Source organism: Ruditapes philippinarum, unplaced genomic scaffold (assembly GCF_026571515.1).
Source record: "Ruditapes philippinarum isolate M1 unplaced genomic scaffold, ASM2657151v2 ctg17269_1_1_1_1, whole genome shotgun sequence".
NCBI lineage: Eukaryota > Metazoa > Mollusca > Bivalvia > Venerida > Veneridae > Ruditapes > Ruditapes philippinarum.
Window position 1 is genome coordinate 12,094 of NW_026860325.1, and position 24,945 is coordinate 37,038.

The following is a 24,945-nucleotide window of genomic DNA, read 5'->3' on the forward strand; positions in this document are numbered from 1 at the left end:
AAGTGAGAAGAAAAATACAACACAATATTAGATTCATCTGCAGAATATGAGAAGCATAAATTTGCAAATAAATTCAAATTTAGTACCTCAGATTATTCCACATACTGTTTTACAGCGGTAGAATATGTAATAACCTTCTGTTGTCGAAAGCTAACAAACAATATTGTTTTATTAATCTGATTACGTTATGAATGACATTAAGATAATAAACGATACAGGAGTTACATTTTCAAGGGAGACTGAAATTATAGGTACACTAGAGAAAAAGGATGCTTAATAGAAAACTTGCGTACTGAATAACTTGGAACTTTGTTAAGATATTAGTTAATAGAACTTTCATATCTTTTTACAGAATCTTTCAAGGAATTATTTAAGGAATCAAAACAAAATCACATCAGTGACATACAGGAAGTTGTTCAAGATATTGTCACCTATTGTATTCTATTTCAACGTGATGACTACTTTTCAAACTTGTGTGAGATAAAATTTTGTTTGATATATATTAACCTACTACTAGTCAATACAAATTAGGTTGTTGCTTACTTGGCTCATGTTTTATCTTGGTATATTACGTGGTCAGTAATATATACCAACGTATGTTGATATAATATGTTGCTTCATATGTAAATTTGTGACTCTCTCTAGACGTTTAAAATGATTTCATTTACAATTACACATTGTAGTTTTTAATCATTTCCATCAAAGCTCTACATATATATTTACAGATATGATAAGGTAAACAAATTGCACGTACTTCACTTCAGTGTTGTTATAAAGAGGACATCAAGAAACTGCTAAATGATTCGAAGATGGGTATCGGGGTCCAAATGCCACAAGAATACCGTGATGCAAGACGAGCACTTTCAGACTCTGCGAAGGACGAAGCGAACCTTGGAAAGAACACCCGTATCGTGGGAAATAAATTATATGTTGGCAATAAGTTAACCAAGAAATTTGTTAATGGGAAAGTATTTATCTATGACTAGAGATGTCGCGAGAAAGACATTAAAATTTTGTCATGGAATGTACATGGACTAAGAAGGAAATTATCAGACCCGGCATTTATTAATCTTATAAAAAATATGACATTATTTTCTTATCGGAAACATGGATATCTAGAAATACACCTGTTAATCTAAACATAAACGGATTTTATAGTGATCATTTATTTGGTAACAAATCGCGTTATGCCCATAGAGGCAGATATAGTGGTGGTATAAGTGTGTATTTTAAACAATTTCTAGGAAATAATATAAAAATAGTGGAAAAAAATCAAAATGGACCTATATGGGTAGAACTTGGTAAGAATCTTTTTGCATTCGAAGAAAATGTTTAAATTTGTAATACGTATATTACTCCAAATAATCTTGTACTTGTTGACAATTATGATTTTGACTTTTTTGAAGCAATAGAAACTGGGTTAGAGAAGTATATAAATAACACATGGGTTTGTGGGTAACAGTAAAAATATCATCCCGAGGAAAATACTGTTCCTACGCCTCGGGTAACAGTATTTTCCTCGGGATGATATTTTTACTGTTATCCACAAACCCATGTGTTATTTATTTTATTACCCCGAACAAATACTGTGATGATCTGAATTTCTCAACTAAATCTAACTGTAAGTAACAAAAATAAGCTAAGAGAAGCAATAACTATACTGTCCTTACCTTGCAAGTTTTAAGTGCACTGTAGGCCTACTTGAGAAGATGTTTTTCTTTTATTCCTTAGGCAAGTGATGATATCTACCAGTCATAAACATAAAATAAGCTGTGTTTTGTTCAGAAAATAAAACACTAACCCATTTATAAGGTTATGATCTGTGAAATCTGATCCTTCTGCATCCAGAATATTCTTCGCATAGTTTTTGACAAAGTGCATTTAGAAAATAACGATGATATCCTACAGATGTCTGTCCACCAACTCTACTGTATCTGTAACGTTTCACTGGTTAAAATTGTTAAATTATCCTTTGTTGCATGCTTTAATTGTCTGCATGTTCCAGTTTGGCACAAAATTATTTACATTACAATTACTTCCGTTGAAAACGGATGTTTCCTGTTGACTATTCAACAAAAAGATATTTAATACGCGAAAGGGACTCTAGGGTGCAAAGAACTAAATTTTATCAGAGTAATATTTACTTCGGCGATGCCCTATCGTCGAAAATAAGAATGAATCGAGAAAAAAATGGCGGCCATTTTATTTAGAAAATAGACCACGTGACCAGATTTTATACTGTTAAAAAATACTGTTACCTATGTAACAGTACAAAATTCGTAGTCACGTGGTACACTTGCAATAACAGTAAGAATAACTCCCACAGGCCTATGGGAAATTAACATTACGAAAAAAGTGAGGGGTAATAATATAAATTACAGGGTAAATGTCTAGTTACAGGTGATTTTAATAGTCGTACCTCTGATTTTTCGGAAATATTAGATTATGTATATTGATGCAGACGATATATTGTCGAACCACCCATGTATTCCTACGCGACACTCACGCGATAAGGTAATTGATAAAAATGGGAGGCGCTTGATTGAGCTATGCCAATCAACGTCATTCGTCATTGGTAACGGTAGATTACACGATGACCTTGGTACAGGTGAATTTACATACCATTCAATGAATGGATCGAGTGTAGTGGACTACTTGCTTTTAAATATTCATGATTTTGATTGCGTCACAGATTTTCAGGTTTTACAACCGAATGAATTTTCTGATCACTCGGGTATCTCGCTTAAAATTCTAAGTAAACAGTCTGTCCAACCATTAAACGACGATGAATCTAAAACAGAAATCATATTAAAATTGGATGACGACAAAATAATGGAATTTAAACAATTATTATTGCAAGACGAAAATATATTCTCAAGACTTACAGATAGAGTTAAAAATAACGAGGATATAAATGAAGTTACTGATTTATTTGTTAATAGTTTAAAATCTTCGGCGCCAATGATTTTTGGTAAAGAGCGGGCCATTTTTAAGTCAAAAACTCGCGAATGCACGTCTAAAAAAAACCGTGGTTTGATACAATTTGTTATAATACAAGGTTAGAGTTTAAGAGAACTAGGAACTTATTTTTAAAAGATAAAACCAATGATAACCTAAGACAACAATATTTACGTTCAAAAATATGTTTTATCAAACGATAAGAAAAAGTAAAAAAATATATAAATTGGGCGAAGCTAAAACGCTAACGAAATTAAGTAAGTCGCAACCGCGCAAATTCTGGAAAAGGGTTAAGAAACAATACGCAAAATATCCTGTTCATGCTAATGATTTAAATATTTCTGATTTATTTACTCATTTTAAGAATTTATATAGCGTGGAAACGAATGACAGATATCAAGTTACGAATCCAATGTTAATAACAGATGACGATTTAGATAGCGCTATATCAATCTCGGAAATAAAAGAGGCAGTTTTTTCCCAAAATAATAATAAAAGCGCTGGGGCGGATTCTATTATTGCGGAGATCAATAAACATTCTTTTGATATTATTTCACCATTTTTATTAGTAATTTATAATAGAATTTTCGATAATGGGGAATATCCGAATAATTGGGGAGCAGGTATTATTGTACCAATTTTTAAAGGGGGAAATGTTGAGGATCCTAAGAATTACAGGAGCATAACCCTCATTAATATAATTGCAAAAATTTATTCTCAAATTTTACTTAATCGTGGTCCGTTAAGCATAGTAAAATTATTGACAATCTATATGGTTTCCAGAAGGGAAAATCCACAACGGATTGCATCTTTCTTTTACACTCTATAATCGTTAAATCATTTTCAGAAAGAAAAAAATTATATTGCTGTTTTCTCGATTTCGAAAAATGTTTTGACAAATTGGATCGAACATTTATTTTTCAGAAATTATGGTCAGAAAATGTAAGTTCTAAATTTGTAAAGGCTATAAGATGTATGTACGCATCCGTTAAAGCTGCTATTAGATATAACAATACAGTCTCGTCTTTTTTCGATTCAAATATTGGCGCAAAACAAGGGGACCCCAGTTCCACATTATCATTTTAATACTTCGTGAATGATATAGTAGAAAATATAAATTCAAATAAAGAGGACGTTTTTAAAATCGACGACGTTAAAATATTTCTGCTGCTCTTCGCGGATGACGCCGTTTTATTTGCACATACTCCTATGGCACTACAATCTATGCTAAATGATTTACAAGTATATTGTCAAACTTGGGGACTAAGTTAATACTAATAAAACGAAAATTATGATTTTTGAAAAAGGCAGACATACAAGTTACAAGTTCGTATATAATGACATAGTTCTGGAAAACGTATTTTTTTTTTAAATATCTTGGGATTAATTTATTTAAAAATGGTCATTGGAATAGAACTCAAAAGAAATTAGCACAACATGCTTCGTTTTCATTGCATAATTTATTTACAGTGTTTAATCAATTAGAATTATCTATTGGAGACAAATTTAAACTTTTTGATAAAATGGTAGGCTCAGTTTTAAACTATGGTGCTAAAGTTTATGGATATCAAGGAGGAAAAAATATAGAAACGATCCATTGTAAATTTCTCAGAAAAGTCGTATGTGTTAAGAAAGCAACAAACCTGATGGATAGACATCTAATGCGAATACATCGTAAATTTATAATGTTAAAATATTGGACAAAATTAATTAGTTTACAAAATGACTGTCTGCTTAAACGTATATATAATGTCTTAAAATTTGATGCAGAAATTTGATGGTGGTAACAACTGGGCATGCCAAATTAAACAGATTTTAAATGATATAGGAATGTCGAACATATGGATTAATCAAGAACATATAACAATCAATTTTCAACATATTAAGAACAGAATATTGGACATTTACAAGCATGAATGGTATAGCAATATAAGAAATTCTAGTAGACTATCGTCATACAGAATCTATAAACGCTCACTCGAAACTGAAGACTATCTTAATAAAGTTAACATTAACAAATTTCGAATATCACTAACAAAATTTAGATTGTCATCCCATAACCTAGCAATAGAAACGGGTCGATACGAAAACGTAGCGCGAGAAAACAGACTATGTACGAATTGCAATTTAAACGTGATAGAAAATGAAGTCCATTGTTTGCTAGTTTGCCCCAAATACTATAGTTTACGTCGCAAATATTTAAAACCATACTATTGTCGTTTGCCATCAATTCATAAATTTGAAAAACTAATGTCTACAACAAATACGCAAATGTTGAATAACCTGTCAATTTTTTTGTATTTTTCATTTAAAGAAAGAACTGACAGCATTTAGGTATATTTTTGACTTTGTCATATATTTTTTTTGTATTTTTCACATGAAAAAAATGGACAACAGTTATTACTTTACTTGTCAAATTTTTCGTATTTCTCATTTAAAGAAAGAGTTGACAGCAATTAGTAGCTTAAATTTATTCAGTTGTCAATTTTTTTTGTATTTTTCATCTCAAGAAAAAATTGACAACAGTTAGTATCCTGTCAAATTTTTGTATTTTCCATTTTAAGAAAGAAATGGCAACAGTTAGCATCTTAAATTTATTCAAGTTTTGTAGCACCAAATACAACATTTCAACTTTGTCAAGGTCTTTATATTATTAATGATGTTCTTCCATTGTAAGATAACAGGAACTTAAATTTATTCAAATTTTGTAGCAACAAGAACTCTCTCTGTAAAACATGAAAATTCGTTAAAGATTATTTATATTGTATATCATGTTCTTACATAACATGATTGTTTACTGTATTGGCTATAAATGTATATTGTCATTTATGCCAAATAAAGAATATGTTATGTTATGTTATATGTTTTTTTTCTGGTCCTTCGGGATCATTGATGCAAGCACTATTTAGTGTTGAGAATTGAGTACCGCTCAAGCCGGTGCTACGGGTCGTGAGGGATGTTGCACTTATTCATTATCCCTCATGTACATACTCAATCAAACCGAGTCTGCAATTTGCAAGTAATTTTGTTGTGATTAATGCTTCCGAGGGATCTCTTGGTTTCCGGATTTTGTCATTTGCGAAGGCACTGAAAATAGATATCTTAAATATTTGTGTCACAATTTAAATGTAAAAACGCCTTAATTTAGATAAATATTTAAAATGGGAGAAAGGACATTCCTTGAACACCATAATTAAAATTTTAGAAATGGCAATGAATTGTAAAGATTAAACTGAAAACGAGCTGTACAAATGTAAATAAATCAAAAATATAATTTATGTCTGATATACAAGTTTATTTTTATTACTTTAGTCAGGAAAACATGAAAAACCTCCAATTGCTTTGTACGCAGATCACATGAAAGACTTGTTCCTTGATACTTCAAATGAGATTCTCATTCTCATTCGAGAAAACAATCACTAATGAGGGAACAGGCTACGACACGTCCATTGGATTATTTACAGCACCAGTTGTTGGACTGTACCTGTTCATACATGTACTTAATATCCTAACAACTATATATATCTTGGCCTAGTGATGGAAGGTAACGTTATTGCAATAACTGTAAACTATGGTGAGTCATCTAATTGCTGAAATACTTTTGGATAGATAGTGAGAGTAAGATCAGGAGAAAAAGTTTGGGTTAAAGCAACATCGTCAGGTTCTAATTGCCGGCTTTTCCAAAACTCATATTTGATGAACACATTAAGTTGAATGGTTGTCAATTGATGTGACTAAAATCTTCTTTCAGTTATAATTCTTGATGTTCAACGTTAATCTTTAAATATAAACTGTTTCAATTCATATTGATAACTAATTCTAAAACTCTTTGATTTATCTATGATATTCTAAAGAATTTTGATCATGCAATGACGTTATTTGCATATTATTTATATGACAAACATTTTATTAAAGAATCGAAAAATAAGAATTTAGAGCTTGTCGAAATTTTTAACAACAGTGTAAGGAAACTTATGCAATATGTTTTCGAGTAGTTTTTGTGTAAAAGTGTCAATCAGCAAATTTATTTAAATCATGAAAACGATTATTACATTTCAGTACGATTAAATCTATTTTGAAGAAAACCGGTATAAATCAACGGGAAATGGTATCGCACAATTAAGCAAAAAACGAAACGAGCACAACAGAGAGTAAATAAATCGATATAATTAAAGTAAATGCACACACCCTGCAATAGAAAGATATTAGCCAATTAATTTTTAAGATAAGACACCATAAAATAGAAAAATATAAGCACCATTAAATAGATCTCCAACGCCATAAAGTAAATAAATGCAAGCAACGTGAAAAAGATAAATTCTAACTCCATGCATACATCATGAAGTAGATAAATTCATGCTGACTCAATATAAAAAATTAATTGCACCTTGTGTTTTAATTGTACAATAAGATACGCTTCAACACTTTTATGTCAGCGTTCGAAAAATAATACTGCAAGGATCCTTATATTTAGCTAAATAAACGAGATAATAATGCTAGAATAATGCGATAAGCAATATATCTAATGTCATTTTACTACATTGTGCAATAAAAGAAATGGTCAACCTGATAACGTTAATACATTTTAGATGTATTTAATTGTGTTATTTTTATAATCCTTGAAGCGTTTTATCCTGAATTTGATAAGTTTACAATATGACAGAAAATGACCTTTGTGTTGTGTTTTGTTCATCAATTAAATGGTATCCATAATATATATGTTAAATGCTCAAGAAAGTTTACAAATGTAAAAAGTGTACCTCAATCTCATACCGAATAGTTATTATAAAATGTGTCCATAGAAAAAGATTTTGCGTTTAAAATTAAGTCCACGTACCGTCATTTGAAGCAACTGTCACTACTTACAATTTAGCGCAGACGTCTTGAAATACCTGGTAATATTCACACACGAAGATGTCAGATGACCATCTCGTTTTGGTTAGACTTTATCCTGCTTTATAAAACACAAACAAAATACAAGCAGCATAATGTTAAATAAGTAAAAAACGCTGCTGATTGCATCGAAAAAAACAACTCCAAAGCTTTGGGAGTGCTACGTAAATGTCAATTTAAATTGATTATTCAATAACGTGTCTATAGTGTCAGAAGCGAATACTTGTTGTAGACATGTTGCGCATTTAGCGTTTTTGAATTATTGTCTTTAAAGGGGAAATAAGGGCTGTTGTATTGGATAGGTTTTACGTCGCTGTCATATGGTGACAGGATGCGTATCATCCAAGTCATTATCGTTAGCCATTATAAACATGGATGCTTAAGCCATAATTATGATGTTACGTTTACTAAGGAATCATAGCTTGATATCCACGATTGTTTGCCATAATCAAGAAGTTTATTTATACCTTGATTCTTTGTTGTAAACAGGAAAATCTGTCATAAAATTGGTCATTATTTCAATTTAAATCACGCTTTTAAGAGATCGTGTGTAATATAATTGTTGGATTTCTTTCGTTTTGAAATCAATTTGAAGAATATTGTCTTAAAATCATACGTGATTCATTACCTCCAGTTAAATCAAACCTTAAACTAGGAGTTTCTTCAAATATCGAGTTAGTTGCTTACAGATGTTTAATTTCAAATATTTATTCTACTTTATTGCGGATTTTGCGACTTCGTTTTATTTGATGATTTTGAAATAAAGAAATGAGGAAATAAACGATGAGAAAATATTATTTAGGGAAAACGTAAAATAAACCACCAGTCAAAACCCCACACCTCAAAATGTTATAGAGAGGACAAAACCCCACACCTAAATTTCACAGAGTGGACAAAACCCCGACTCTTTAATAATTGGACAAGGTTTGTTGATTAATAATAGTACATGGGCATTGATTTTCAGGAATTAATTCTTCTCTTTAGAATTTGCTAAAGTATTACTTCCCCATAAAAGAAGAGTTACTTTATTCATATTAATATTAAATGAATTATGATAAGTTATTCCTACATGAAATTACGTCAACAGTTTATAAATTGCTCTTTGCTCGTAAGCGCTTGTATTTTTTTCAATATAAATGTGCTAACATAGATGGTGATATTATATTTAGATAGTGTGTAAAAGGTTATTTATAATTATATATGACTAATAAGAACATTTTATTCAATATGCATCATATAACCTTGAACTGAATAAAAATCCCTACTGTCAGGTAACTACTTAATCTGTAAGAAGTGTAATTTATATCATTACAAGGCGTTTTCACTATATGTACCAAAGATATTGTGACAATTTAATTTTATGATATCTGATACTAGTACGTGTCAAGTTTTTTTTCTACCATTAAGTTCTATGTTTACACATTTTGTTCTCTGTACTAGCTTAGTTTTTTCCCACTATTTGTGTCCTTTTAACAATTTTCTAATTCTTTAGCTTTTAATCTGAAAGCTTGCTGCTTCAACATTATTCAAGTATGCAATATACTTTGAAGAGGCAATACATACATTTCATTATGAAAACAGCAATATAGGATTTAATCGGTTAAATATATTAATGCATACTATCTCAATTTAAAAGCAAGTGTTTACAATGTTTACCTTTCCATTGAGATAACAATTATCTGACGATAAACCTGATAATATATAATACATTTTCATATGTTTTTCTAGTAACACCGCCTGAGTTATGTAAATTGATTAGATCAAATTAATTGAAGCAAGATAAAATTGCCATCTGTTTAGAATGTTCTTATTTAAACAGGGTGCCGTAAAGATACACTTTGACTTTTTGATTTCTAACATCACGATTTTTAAAGTTTCTAACTATGTGATATAAGCCAGACATATTTATAAACAAGTGATGCCGTGATAATAAAGATATAGATAAATGATATCTTTTAATTCATTTGCTTACTTCGTAGGTCCGGAAGGAGGGTTTTCTTCAAACTAGTTAAATATGACTTAAACAACCTTTATATTTAACGATTTAAGCTATGGTCATGCCCTCTATCATTCCATATTTAGCGGTTTAACATATGGTCAGCCCTCTATCGAGCGACCACCATCACAGGCAGTGATCTAGAGGTAGAACACTAATTTCAGAAGTAAAAGGTCCGAAAGTTCAAGGTTTAGTAAATGTTCGTTTTATTTACTTATATTAAATGGTTCTTTATGGCCCATTATATCCAAGACATATTTTTATTTCCTAACAGCTTTAAGGTTTTGGTTTCTGGTTATAATAACCAAAAAGTCAAACATTACTTATTATCTCAGTAATCTGTTGCCTCAGCTGCATTTTGGCAGTTAGTATTTTTGTTGAAGTCAAAAACTACTTTCGTTACATAGTTTCCTTCTTTAATGACAAAAGATTATCGGTCAACCTAAATTCCGTCTATATTAAAGTCATTAAATATACTCTAAAACCAGTTTGAGAACGCCATGGAACCCATGGGTGCTGTTTCTAAAGGTGGTAAGAATTTTGTTCATTTCTATTCTTAGTTATATTATTAAGTAAATATATGCAAATGAAAGAAAAAAAAAACATGCACTTGTTGCAAAAATAGAAAACATGTACAGTACGCTCAGCGCAACTTTTTCAAAACCCGCGTGACCCCGCGGATGAGGTTTACCGCGGACGAAAATTTGCTCAGATATTGTCCTTTAAACCTTAAATGTTAATTACTGTATATAATCATAAGTATACGTACGTACATGTACTGTAACATGTACTGTACATATACATGTAACTATATGTAAAATTTGTTTGTTTTCTTTCTTTTTTGTTGCAATAAAAGTACATGTACAAATGCAGTGTTTTTCTTGTTCTTCTTCTTGTTATTGTGTTGGGCAATGTATAATATGTATTCGACATCAAGATAAATCATTGTCGTCGCAACGTCATGGTAGTGAGAAACTTGAAGTCAAATAATGAAAAATTTGGCATATGACATTTATGAAAAAGATACTACAACAATTTATATGCCAGCTTTTGTTTCTTATTTAAAAACTTTGAAAACGTAACCCTCAACAATTTTATTCAGGCAATATTCCAGGACGTCTCTTTCAATTGTCAGATGCGTTTTACTGTTTCTGTTTATTTGCATGTTGATCATAAAGTCTTATATTTTATTTGGAACATTAAAAGAAAGCGTTTATTTCACAAAAAATATACATTAAATGATATTTTGATTTATCTAATTACAGGTGTGAGCGTAATGTATATGTTTTGAAGTTTGTATCAACTGTTGAAGTTTTTTTTCATTTTTGTTTTAGTAGTTTGTTTGCTTGTTCTTTTTTATTTTTTTATAGATTTTTTTGCAGAATTTTGTTAACATTGACGTTATACTTTTGTTATTTTATTATGAACAGTATGCATGTACATACATGTATTTAAGGCTGTATATACTGAAAAAAAACACCAGCAAACAAGTCTACCCGTTTTTTAAAGAATATAATTGCATACAAATAAAATCTTATAGATGGTTGTTATCTTTTTTTTTTATTTCTAATATATGTACATGTATTTTATTTATGTCCTGTCTTGTATTCACACTCATTGACCTCTTACAGACATGTACTGTAGCGTCAGTCATCATTGAGAAATCAGCACAAATGTCCTTTTTTTACTAAGTATCATATTTATGGCTCCCATATTGTTTAACATCAATACTACTTATAGAACCACAAGGAATGAACAAGTAAAGATGACAGTGATAAATGACGATTTCAGTTCTTAAAATATTGGTATGTGGACGAATAGTTTTGTGGACGTTTATAACAAAAATATCAAAAACAACAACAAAAACAGGTACAGCTGTAATTATTTTTATTTCAAATTCCGTTCAAATAATTTAACGTATAATAACATTTAAGGAGACGATTGTGGTCAATTTTCAAGTCATTGTGTAAAAAAGATGACGTTAAAAAATAATAAAACGTCTATTATTTTTGGACGTTAATTTATACTGACCAACTGACCATGGCGTTCCCCCGCGGGAAACGGGTGACTGATTTTATCGATAAATGAAGAACGGTCGTCAGAATTTTGTCCGCGGTGGAAACAACTGAACACGGGGATCGCGGGGAAATTAGGCTTCTCATCGCGGACGAACCCCCGCGTTTGTCCGCGATAAAAATAAATCGTCCGCGGTGGTATCGCGGAAAAAGCAAAACCCGCGGTGAGCGTACTGTAAATGACTGCCATTTTGATGCAAATTAGTCAATCATTACATTGTTCTATTAATGTAAACATTATACACAGCTTTAAAAAGAAAATAAAAGGTTCAAGAATAATTACGTACTTGCCCACTATTTATTAAAGTTTGCATATCACGATGGATATTAACGCACTAACGTTTGCGACTGGCTAAATTTTCACAGCTGTTCTGAATTTTCCTAGATAAAATTACCGCTTTAATTCAGAAAATATTAATTGAATACTCGTACTACTTGAAAATCTAAGCCTTATTATCTTATTGAAATAACAACATACGGATAATTAGTGAAGATCACATTTAGTGGACAGATGTTCACTGTTTTCTATAATAGAAGGTCCGACGGAGGGTTTGCAATAAGCTAAGTTTATTGCAAAAATGTTTGTAAATGTTTTATCTGTGCTTCGCTAGTTGCAATGCTTTTTTTAGAAACCAGCAATGGCAATTCTTCAAAAATGTATTTATAGTACAGATTCAAATAAATCAAACTTGAAAGAATGATAGAAATGTTTCTTTGATATCGACATTAACTGTAAAAATATCAAAAACATAATTTATTTTTGAAACAACTCACAGGAAAAGAAATCAGATACTTAAGCAACTGAGTCGTAAAGACTCAACCACAAGTTTTAAGTTTGTTTTATACTAATGTGTAACAATAGACGTATGTCATACTAATCGTTTAAACACGTACAATAAATATAATAAGAGAAATGGTCTATTATAGCAAAGCATCCGTTATTATAATATAAAACAAAAGAGATCGCATTATCAACTCAGAAGTAATTGATTTTAAACGAATCACGCCTTTAAGATAAAAAAAAAAAATTTTGTATGTTGCTCTTGAACCTGCTCTTACTGTATGAGTACTGTATGACTCAAGTTATGAAATTTTGTTCCTCTTCAGAATGGCTTTTTGATATAATAAAATGCATTATGCGGTTTCCTTGCAATTGTGCTTAAACACAATTATCATAAACATGTACGGGCCTCATTTTCAAACACACACGTTTTATTTGAATAAATACAACATTTGCTCTAACATTGTTCAATTAAGATTTTATGTTACATCTGTCCCAATGAAAAAATGAGGTTCTCACTATTATTTTCGTTTGTTATTGTAGTTGGATTATGCAGTTATAAGTTTTCTGAGGCTAGAGAGCCAGTATGTTCTAAATTTGCATATGAAGAACAACTTTTAGAGAAAATGATAAGAACTGAAATTAAGGTTGAAACAATGGTAAATGAAATTAAGAAAACTGAGGAAAATGTCATCAGTACATTAGGCGACATTAAACAAACAGTTACGGACATGTTTGCAGACATTAAGGGGAACATAACGGACGAGATGTTAAAGAGAAGTGATGAGATAGAAAGGAGAGAAGGTAAAATATAAACATCAAATCTACATGGTTAGAAAATGATTTATGTACACTGAAATATTACTGATGCATTGCGAAAGATGAATTATATCTTTAGCATTATCATATCTGATTGTTGATTAAGTCTGAATCAATATTATTTAATAGTTCGTAATGCTTTATGAAAACCAAATTCAGAAAATCGGCAAATAAATATGATAAATGCGTGGAACATTTAATATTCAAAGATTCATAAGCTTTAAAAAGAAGACATTTCATACACCGGTTACAATGCTGACATATCTAACTAAAATTTCTATGTTGATAATTGGTAGATTATGGAATAACTTTTATTGCTGCAAAAATATTTTCAGTTTGCTTAACCCGTCTCGTTACATGACAATACAACTTGTTTGTTGATGCGTATCCCAGAGAGGTTTATTGAATATTGATACGATTAACTGAAAATACATACATAAATGTTATACAATACAAAGATATTATTATCATTTGACTAGATTTACAAAATTATAAGAAGATAAGACTATAAGTTAGAGTTGCTAATTATTGTCCAAATTAATTTTAACAGAATAAAGAAACTGATTTAAAAGAAACATTTGTCACTTAGCTTTGTTTAATAACAATGTTCTAATCACCTTAAACTTGTCGTAAACAAACAAAACTTATCTAATACGTATTCTAGAAATGTCTTAAATTCAACAATATATGATATGTAAATACGTTTAGTAAACGATCAGAATCTGCAGACAGGGGAAGAAACTCCGTATGACTGCCAAAGAAATCAATCAATATCACGTTAAATCTACAGACAACCGTACCGACATTAAGGAGGCCTATTCTACATAAATTCTCAAATTGATCCCTACCAAATTTGAAGTATGACACAGTATTCTCAGTACAGACAACGACAAAATATCTGGGAATTCATTTTCCCTCTAGAAAAATCGGAAAATACTCTCTAAAAAAGGAGATTCTTTTATTCGTCCCTAAATATTTTCGTATTTCACGAACATTCGCACCAGAGAAATAGGTTACAAACTACTAAAACCTTAGTTTATGTTACAAACATCAAACAGCTACTAACGGCGGTTACACGCATCGTAAAATAACATTATTATAATCATATATCAATTATAAATGAATTAAAGGAAAGTCAAAGAGAAAACCTTAAATAAAAATGATAACAGTAAAAAGGGTAAAATTTCACTTTTTGATTTTCATAAAATTGATTGACAATTAACAGCCTCGTGCTTAACATTTTGCTAGTACAAGCATGAACATTTATGAAATTTATAAAAGGACATCTGTTAATTAATATTTAGTGCGTCAAAGAACACTGCTGTATTGTTGAATTATGTTTGCGATATTTATGTCTGTGTGTATACTTCTGATCAATACAAACCATGAATTACAGTGAATATGTATATTGAATATACCAAAATAAACATGTTTCAATAAAGGAAAACGCTGACTTATCACAATGGTTCTTCTTATAGGGGAACATATTCCCTGACTTTTTATTACATTTATTCTATATTGAATTACGTTATGAAATGGCTTTTTTGTCAGCCAATAGAACTTCGAAACATTTCAACTGAAATTTGATTATAGAATGTGAGCGAGGAAAGTCACAATATTTATTAGATTGCAAGTTGTTTTTCTTCCCTTAAGTTTTGTTTCAGACGTTTCACTACCGGCTATGTAAAACTTAGTTCCGAATCAAGTTCCGTGTTATCAGCAACACTATTGTAAACGTATTTCGAATCAAGTTCCGTGTTATCAGCAACACTTTCTGCATACAGTTCACATGTACACATAATAACACATATAATACTTTGATAGAACTTTGATTACCGTTAGCAAGTGTACTTTGATATTATTTTTATAGGATCCTTCAAGCATTTATTTGAGCAGACAAGAACAAACCTCACGAGTGACATGGAAGCTGAAAGAGAAGAACTTACTCAACTTCAAGGTATTTTTTCTCATTCTACATCAACGGGATGATAATTTTCTAAACTGTGTTTCATAAAATCTTATTTAATTATATCATATTCAATTGATTGTTTTAAAGTGTATTCATGTACTATAATACGTCAATGGTCAGTTTGAAATATTAAGAATTTAACTAACCTTTTGCGTTAACTATAATCTAGTACTGCCATCATTTTTAAACTTATTTAATTACATGTATATATACTAATTTTGAATACAATTCATCATCTTTATTTTGTAAACATGTTTCTATTAAAGCTTTAAAATATCATATTTTACATATATGAATATATCCATAAATTATTTCCAAACGCTTATATTACAAATGGAATGCCAAATTAAATTCAGGAAGTCTGGCTATACTTTAAATTTAACCATCGATTATTAATACGCATTAAAATTCTTATGTTTATATTAAATAACCCAATATACAAACAAGAAATAAATCATAAAAAAACATTTTAAGATACACATACTTTCCATGCACATTACGTGGCAGACTTGATTCTTGATAAAACAGACGAGATAGTTATATTTACGAAAAGTGTGATTAGCGAGGGAACAGGTTAAGACACTTCTACTGGGATATTTACAGTACCTGTCGGAGGACTGTACCAGTTTTCTGCACAAGGAAATCTGTCATTTTTTTATTAAATCTATATATTTTTATATAGTATAAACAAGGGATACAAGTTGTGGCCTCGCACTACCAGCATGGGTTCGTAAAATGCATTCACATGTGTAAACTGTATAAAATATCCTCTATTCCATCAGAGTTATTGTAGAAGTTAATATATGAACGAGTCATTACCCAAGTTTTACTACAAACACTTCATTAAAACCTGTAACATTGCAGGAAATAGCTAACATTTCAATATTTACATTGGCTGTCAAGTTGTCGTCAATTTGGCAGGTGTGTTTATGTTCAGAGTATTTTCATTGGCTGATGAAAAAACCGCTATTCGTCGCGGCTATATGCCGTTATTATCCGGATTATTATTATTCATTAGCCAATGAAATTGACAGTTACTAACAGAAGTTGGATTTACGCATTGGCACATACGGACAACATCAAAATGGAAGCCGAGGATAGAAATTATCAAAACAAACATAAATTGTTACAATAATTTGTACCAGAAGTTAATGATTGCATCATTGATGGTGGTGGATAATTGATATTTAACCGATTACATGACTAAACTTTCTAATATGAGCATACGTTTGCATAAGATGTCGTTTTACACGTGTAATTTTACAAACTGAAATTTTACGAACTTGTGTAAAAATGAAACATGAAAGGTTATTTTAAATAATATCTTGTCCATGTAACAAAGTGAGTCATTTGTTTTGAAATTATCGATTCTTTCACCAATGTCCAATAATCAGAAGAAAAAAAACTGTTGTATACTGCGTTGTATTTACTTTTTCATGAATTGAGCAATTTTGAGTTGTATCCCTTGTTATATTAATTATATATTGTGGGAAAGGAAAAAAATGACAGAATCCCCTGTGGTTTTCTGTGCATACATGTGTTTCTTTAGGAAAGTATGCTTACATTGGCCTAGTGTTAGAAGGTAAAGTTATTGCAGCTGATATGAACTATGATACTGATCAATACACATGTAGTGCTTTTGGAGCAATAGTGAGAGTAAAATCAGGAGAAAAAGTTTGGGTCAAATCAACAATGTCAAGTTCTAACCGCCGGCTAGAACAAGGCTCATATAGGATGAACACATTTAGTGGAATACTTGTCAATAACTGAAGAAGAATAAATTATTCAACTTTTGTATATGACATTATATATCTAATTTGTTTTACAAATATTCATACAATGATGATCGTATATGACGAATATTTTGATTACCATTCTTCAAAAAGTATTTTGCTATGTTTATCAGTGAACATAAACAATTATATTGTCGAGTTTTTTAAATAAATATGGCATGTATACATTTGTACTTTTTGTACACAATATTATCTGATGAATATCATGCGCTATTACCTAATGGATACCCGAGTCTATCAATATGTTTAACTTAATGCTTACTTTGAAACACTGTTCACCAACTGATAAATTTACTGTTTGTTATCGTATACAATAACTGGATATTTAATATCCCATGTTGTAATTAACTTTGGGAGGAAACAATGAGATGAATTTGTGGCTGAATGTTGCTGCATTGACAGATAAAATGAAGAAATGAAGAACATACTTTTTTTCGAAGAATATTGTTATAACCAATCTTAAAAAGAATATCATCTGATGAATGTTATGCATTATTATATGATGGATACTCATAAATATCAATATTATTAACTTAATCCTTACTTTAAAACACTGTGCCTCAGCTGATAATTTACTGCAAAAGTTTGCTATGGTATATTTTAACTGAATATATAATATCCTATGTTGTAATGAACTTTGGGAGGTAAAAAGGTGGCGTATGTGTGTCTGTTTGTTATTGCAATGACAGATAAGTCTTAATAAAAACTTAAAGATAATCATAAAATTTTCACAGCAAAGATAAAATTTACGTAACAAATTTATCATGGAGTACATGTACAATTTCTTTGAAAGTATCGTTTGGCAATTTATATTCTTTTGATTATGTACAAAATAATTGGGTTGCCTTGGTGACGATATAACAGTAACCGGATTATTTTGACAAACGGTTAAAGCTATCGTAATACCCTCTATCCAGCGCCTGTCCCAAAACCATGTCGGATTAAAGACGATATTGATCTTGATTTCGAGGCGGTTTTCGACATGCCGTGATCCAGAGTTTAGGCACTAGCTAACAAAGTAGAAGATCCGTAGTTCGAGGCTTTTGTTTGTGCCTTGTGGAGGCTGTAAAACGTCGCCCCGTACATTCAATCAGGAATGTTATATTTCCGATTCTAACGATCGTTCTGCAAGCATTATTGTTTTGTTTGTGGTTCTTTTAGTCTTTACTTTTTGATTATTATTATGATTAAAATTTACATTCATGTTCATACAATACAATACAATACAATACAATACAATACAATACAATAAATATCTTTATTGCTTCATAGGCCACCAGCCCAAAACAAAACATAGTTTACAAGTTTTTGTTTACATATGTACAAAACAGTGTTAAAGTATTATGGTAATAGTCAAATACAGTAATACATGTATATCATCAAAATTCACTGCTATTTTAATTGAAAAAAAATCTTTCTATAAAGTTTGTCTGAAATAGAAATTGTAATTGAGAATTAATTTTATACATTTTCAACAGTTTAACCTTATCCGAAACAAAATGTAAGGCAAAACATGCTAAAACGTAATTTATCGCAAACTCAAATGTATACATTGAAAAATTTTGAATCAACAATAATAGACTTAATGTAGAATTTAATCATATTGCATTAATTATTTGCACACGTTTGCTAACAATGTATAAATAAAGCATAAATGTTCCTTCAAATGAAGAAACCGACACTTTAATTTGTATCTATTTTAGTATGTGTTATGTGAGTTTAACTTCATTACATTTAAAAGTAAAATGTCATATAAATATTGGTAGAAATTAATTTAACCAATATGTTCAGATCTATATTGTAGACCATAAAATATGAATTTAGCTAAATTTAACAACAGCGATTCTGAGTCAGTATTCATGAGTATGTTAAACTTGTTAATTGATGGTGAAACCCAATATTTTCTAGGAATATATAGCTTCCTTAGAGAGCTATATGAATTGCAAACAAGAACAAAGTGATATTCTGTTTCAATACATTGGTCTTCTTGACAAAGTTCGCACACTCTTTCTCCTCTATTAATGTTTCTATATCTTCCCTTTTCTATATTTAAGGCATGATTTGAAATTCTTACTTTGGCTAAGGAACTTCTAAATTTTCTTATTTTAACAATTTCCAAATATTTTTCGTGTCCAAAGTTTGTTTTAAAGTTAGCATAACACTGTAGTTTTGAACTAATGTGTATATTTGACGACCATTCTTGGAGAAATTGGTCTTTTAATCTTTGTGTGAACGTATGTATAAAAAGATTTCATTTGAAACACACTGATTTTGCCATATGTATCCAAAGCCGTTTCTTAAAAGTAAGTTTTTAATTTCGGTGGCCCAGTTGTTTTGACCTTTTTCATCCAAATTCATAAGCATAAGATAACACTTTTTAACTAGCCGATTTTCTTTCATTTTAACAATCTTTAACCAGTACTTTATACATTTTTTAGCTGCTGCTATGTACAGAGGGTGCCTTCCACAATCACCTATGACAGCCATATTGCTTGCTCTCTGTTTCACACACATATATCTTTTGCAGGCATAATTGTGCACAGTTTCAATTGATTCTTGGCGACGTGTTCCCCATATTTCTGCACCGTACAAAAGTACAGGGGTTACTTTGGTATCAAAAATATTGAAATAAACATGTCGTGTTAATTGACAATACTTATATAGTTTGTTTAGTATTGAAATTAAGATTCTTTTGGCTTTTAAAGATTGTTCTTTTGCCATATTACACATTGAGTTTCGTTGCGTAAAATTTAAACCGACGTATGAAAAGCAATTTACAACTTCGATTGGCTTACTATTGTACGTCCACTTTTCATGTTTAGTTAATTTTCCACCATTTTTTAATACTAGTATTTTAGTTTTTTTGGTATTACATTTTAAATCCTTTTCAGCACAAAATACTTCTAATAAGTTTAAACGTTTTTGAAGACCTAATACAGTGTCTGCTGTCAATGCCAGGTCATCTGCAAATTGTAATGATAATATTTGTGTCTGATCTGGGAAAAGTTGTATACCGGTATACCCTGAAGTGTTAATTCTGTCAATAAGCTCGTTGATGTAGAGGATGAATAGAGTTGTGCTGGCCAAGCACCCTTGCTTTAATCCATTCGGGCAATTGAAGTCTGTTGTTTGACCAGTATTTGTTATGACAGATGCTTTGACATTTTTGTAGATACTTTGTAGTGCATAAAAAAGTTTGCCACGTATACCATTCTTTCTAAGGACCGACCATAACTTTTGTCTATTAATAGTGTCAAACGCCTTTTCAAAATCAACGAAAGCCACATAAAGTTTTCCTCCCTTTTTTGATAATTGTTTTTGTATAAGAGCATTTAATATGAAAGCGTTGTCAATGGTGCTATATCCTTCTCGAAATCCAGCTTGTTCTTCTGCAATTTTATCGTATACATTTATATAAAAACTTAGTCTTCTAGAAAGTATACCTGTATATATCTTTCCAAGTATATCTAACAATAAGATTCCACGAAAATTATTAGGATCGTTTATACCTCCCTTTTTGTGAATCACTACAATGCTTGCTTTATTCCAATTTGCTGGAAATTCACCGTTTTCGAACAGTCTATTATATAAACATGTTAACAATGGTAGAATTTTATCAATACTATTAATGAAAAATTCTGGTATGAGTTTGTCTTCACCACCGCTTTTCCCAGCTTTTAGCTTTTTAACAGATAGTAATACCTCTTCATCTGATATCTCGGAATTGAAAATGAATTGATCTAAGTCATCAAAGTCTTCATAAAGCTGGTTGTCTTGTAGAATAACATTTTCATCTGTGATTGTGCTTTCAAATAATCGTTCAAAGTGTGTTAACCACTCTTCATCACTTATATTGTTAACCACTTTTCTTTTACTTTGTGTCATATTTTTTAGCTTATTCCAAAAGCCTTTAGGGTCGTTTGTCTGTTCAATGAGGTTGTCTAGCTCTTTATTATAGAATTCTGATTTAACCTTTTCACAATGTTTTTTAAATATTGTTTTAGCCTCATTATATGCTTCAAGGTCATTTTCACCTCTACTTTGTCTATATACTCGTAGTAGTCGGTACTTAGTTGTTTTCAGCTCTTTACACGAGTTATCAAACCACTTTGGTTGAGATCTTTGATATGGTGTTTTGTATCTTTTCAAACAGCATTCACCACATTCGTAAAATAAGTTGTTTAACTTGTCAGACTACAGTGTAATTATTTGTATATCATATTACGTGAATGTTTCCTCGTCATAATACATGATATCGGTCTAAAATCGACAAATATTGTTTTACCTATAACATATTTAACTTCTAAAGATACAAAATACAAATGTAGAATCACTTTACGACGACCATTTAAAATTCAAACTTCTTTAAGCACACTTAACAGGCTGAAAGAAGTTTCAAACAAAAGTTTTAAATCTTCAGAATGTAATTAAAATAGGCGAAAGCAAAAAAATATGGATATAGCAATATTTATAACCGCCATATGAACACATCTGCGGATGTTTCAAAATTGTACCAGTTTATGTTGAATTATGCTTCAGGCGGTGCTAGGGGCGTGGACGGTAGTTTGCACTTGACAGTACCGTCCATGAACAGACTCAATCAAACCGAGCCTGTAACATTTTCAATTTTACTTTGTTGGGCTTTTTTTTCTTTTTTAAGTTTTATCTATCTTTCTCTATCTCTTTCTATTGTATTGGATATTCGTTATTAGATACTTCTATCTATTGATAGCAACGTCTTTAATCGAAGTTTAAAGAGAAAATTAATCGTTTCTAATAAGGACGTTGTTATATCAACAGTTTGTGTTAAGTAAAAGTGTTTTAATTTTACGGATATAATTTTTAAAATATCTTTGCATGGTAGCTTTTGACAAGCCAGTATATATGACATACTAGAATGACCCATAACTTGATGAGTAACTAACTGTCTTACATAAAACCAGTCATCTCAGTGTAATTATTGTTTTTCTGGTCCTTCAAGATATTTGATTATATTACTTAATTATATAGAAAAACGAATACTGCTTTAGCAGGTGCCAGCGGATGTGATAAGTGGTTGCAACTATCAGTGTCTCTCGTGAACAGTCTCAATCAAAGCGAGTCTATCATTTTTCATCTTTTTTCTCTAGAGACATTTCACCATTACAAGACTTTTGTGACAATACCAAAGAGTTATTATTTCAAATTCACGTATGATGAATGAATCGGTATTAAAGGTCAACGATTCACTTTCTTTATTACAATAGATTAATCTTAAAGATCTTTGCATGAACTGTATGTATTTCATTTCATAGAAACATGCTGATTTGTTTCTAATAGTGCTGTCACTTAATTCTCATTTGGGAAGTGCGCTTTATGTAAGAAAAAATCAAACTGTTTCCCTCAAACTGTTTCTAAGAGATATCCTTCGGTACCGTATTTCAGTGCATTTCTGCTAAACCATTATACTAAAATACATTACGGGCCTCATACTCAAATAACAAAGCAGATTCCCTTGTATTAAAACAATTGTTTCTCTCATCGAGTATGATTCGGAGATTTTCTCAAACTCTATTTTTCAACAGTCCTCATCAAAATGGGGTTCTCACTGTTTTTTTCATTTGTTATTGTCGTTGGAACGTATAGTTATAATTTTCTGAGGCAAGAGAGTCTGTTTGTTCTAAATTTGCAAACGAAAAACAGCTTTTACCATAATTTCAGTTCTTATCATTTTCTCTAAAAGCTGTTCTTCGTATGCAAATTAGATAACTAACTAACTAAATAAATAAATATAAATAAATAAATAACCTCTGTCCTGTATTGCCATATATCAAAAAACACTGCTGTATTTTTAAATTTATATTTAGATTTGCGATATTTATTGTTTCGGGTATATGATCTATAGAAACAATGAATTACAGTGAATAAAAATGTTAAATGAGTTACAATGAACATTTATGTTGAATATACCAAAACGAAGGAAAACGTTGACTCATCACATTTAATTTTTGATTAGTGAAATGATTATCTGATTTTACTACATTCATTTTGTATTGAATTACGTCAGAAAATGACTACCACGTCAGCCAATAACAATTCGAAAAAACATTCAATTGAAACTTGATTATAGAAGGTGCGCGAGGAAAATTAGAATGTATATAAGAATGCAAGTTGTTTTTCTTCACTAAAGTTTTATTTTAGAAGTAACTCTAATGGCTATGTAAAGTTAGGTTTCAATCAAGTTCGTGATATCAGCAAAACTTTCTGCAAACAGTTCATATGTACACATAATAACATATACATTTTGTATAAAACTAATTGAACTTTGCTTACGGTTAGTTATTAAACTTTGATATCTTTTAACAGAATCGTTCAAGAAATTAATCGAGGAGACAAGAACAAACCTCACGAGTGACATGAAAGCTAAAAGAGAAGAGGAACTTTTACAACTTCAAGGTATTTTTTCTTACGTAATGATAAATTTTGAAGTGAATTCACGTACTATAATACATCAATCATCAGTTTGAAAAATTAAGAACTTGTTCAACTAACACGTTGCTGTAACTATACACTGATCCTTCCATTATCTTTAAACTTAATTAATTACGTGTATATATACATGTACTTATATTGAATACATGTCATCATCTTTATTTATCAGACATGTTTCTATTATAGCTCTATGTCATGTTTTACACAGATATCCATAAGATATTTCCCAAACGCTTATATTACCAATTGCATTTTAATTTAAAATCAGGACGATCGACGATTGATACGCATAAAAATTCTTAATAACCAGATATACAAACAAATATTAAATCATAAGAACCATGTACTTACTTTTTTCTGTACTTAGGAAAACTTGAACGACCTCCGATCGCTTTCCATGCACATCACGTGGAAGATTTGGTTCTTGATACTGCAGATGAAATAATTATATTTACAAAGAATGTGATTAACGAGGGAGCAGGCTATGACAGTTCTACTGGAATATTTACAGCACCTGTTGGAGGACTGTACCAGTTTTCTGTGCATACATGTGTTTCTTTAGAAAAGTATGCTTACATTGGCCTAATGTTAGAAGGTAAAGTTATTGCAGCTGATATGAACCATGATAAGGATCATTATACATGTAGTGCTTTTGGAGCAATAGTGAGAGTAAAATCAGGTGAAAAAGTTTGGGTCAAATCAACATGGTCAAGTTCTAACCGCCGGCTAGAACAAGGCTCATATAGGATGAACACATTTAGTGGAATACTTGTCAATAACTGAAGAAGAATAAATTATTCAACTTTTGTATATGACATTATATATCTAATTTGTTTTACAAATATTCATACAATGATGATCGTATATGACGAATATTTTGATTACCATTCTTCAAAAAGTATTTTGCTATGTTTATCAGTGAACATAAACAATTATATTGTCGAGTTTTTTAAATAAATATGGCATGTATACATTTGTACTTTTTGTACACAATATTATCTGATGAATATCATGCGCTATTACCTAATGGATACCCGTGTCTATCAATATGTTTAACTTAATGCTTACTTTGAAACACTGTTCACCAACTGATAAATTTACTGTTTGTTATCGTATATAATAACTGGATATTTAATATCCCATGTTGTAAATAACTTTGGGAGGAAACAATGAGATGAATTTGTGGCTGA

The 24,945-nt window shown here is 30.5% G+C and overlaps 1 protein-coding gene across 1 annotated transcript; it reads left to right on the forward strand.

Annotated features, from left to right (window-relative positions):
- Positions 1-809: 809 nt before the first annotated feature.
- Positions 810-24,538, forward strand: LOC132759652 (uncharacterized). Its single transcript, XM_060751461.1, has 5 exons — positions 810-906; positions 13,247-13,507; positions 15,393-15,479; positions 23,630-23,719; positions 24,123-24,538. Exons 1-5 carry the CDS (start codon positions 810-812, stop codon positions 24,536-24,538), a joined length of 951 nt encoding a protein of 316 aa, XP_060607444.1.
- Positions 24,539-24,945: the final 407 nt, after the last annotated feature.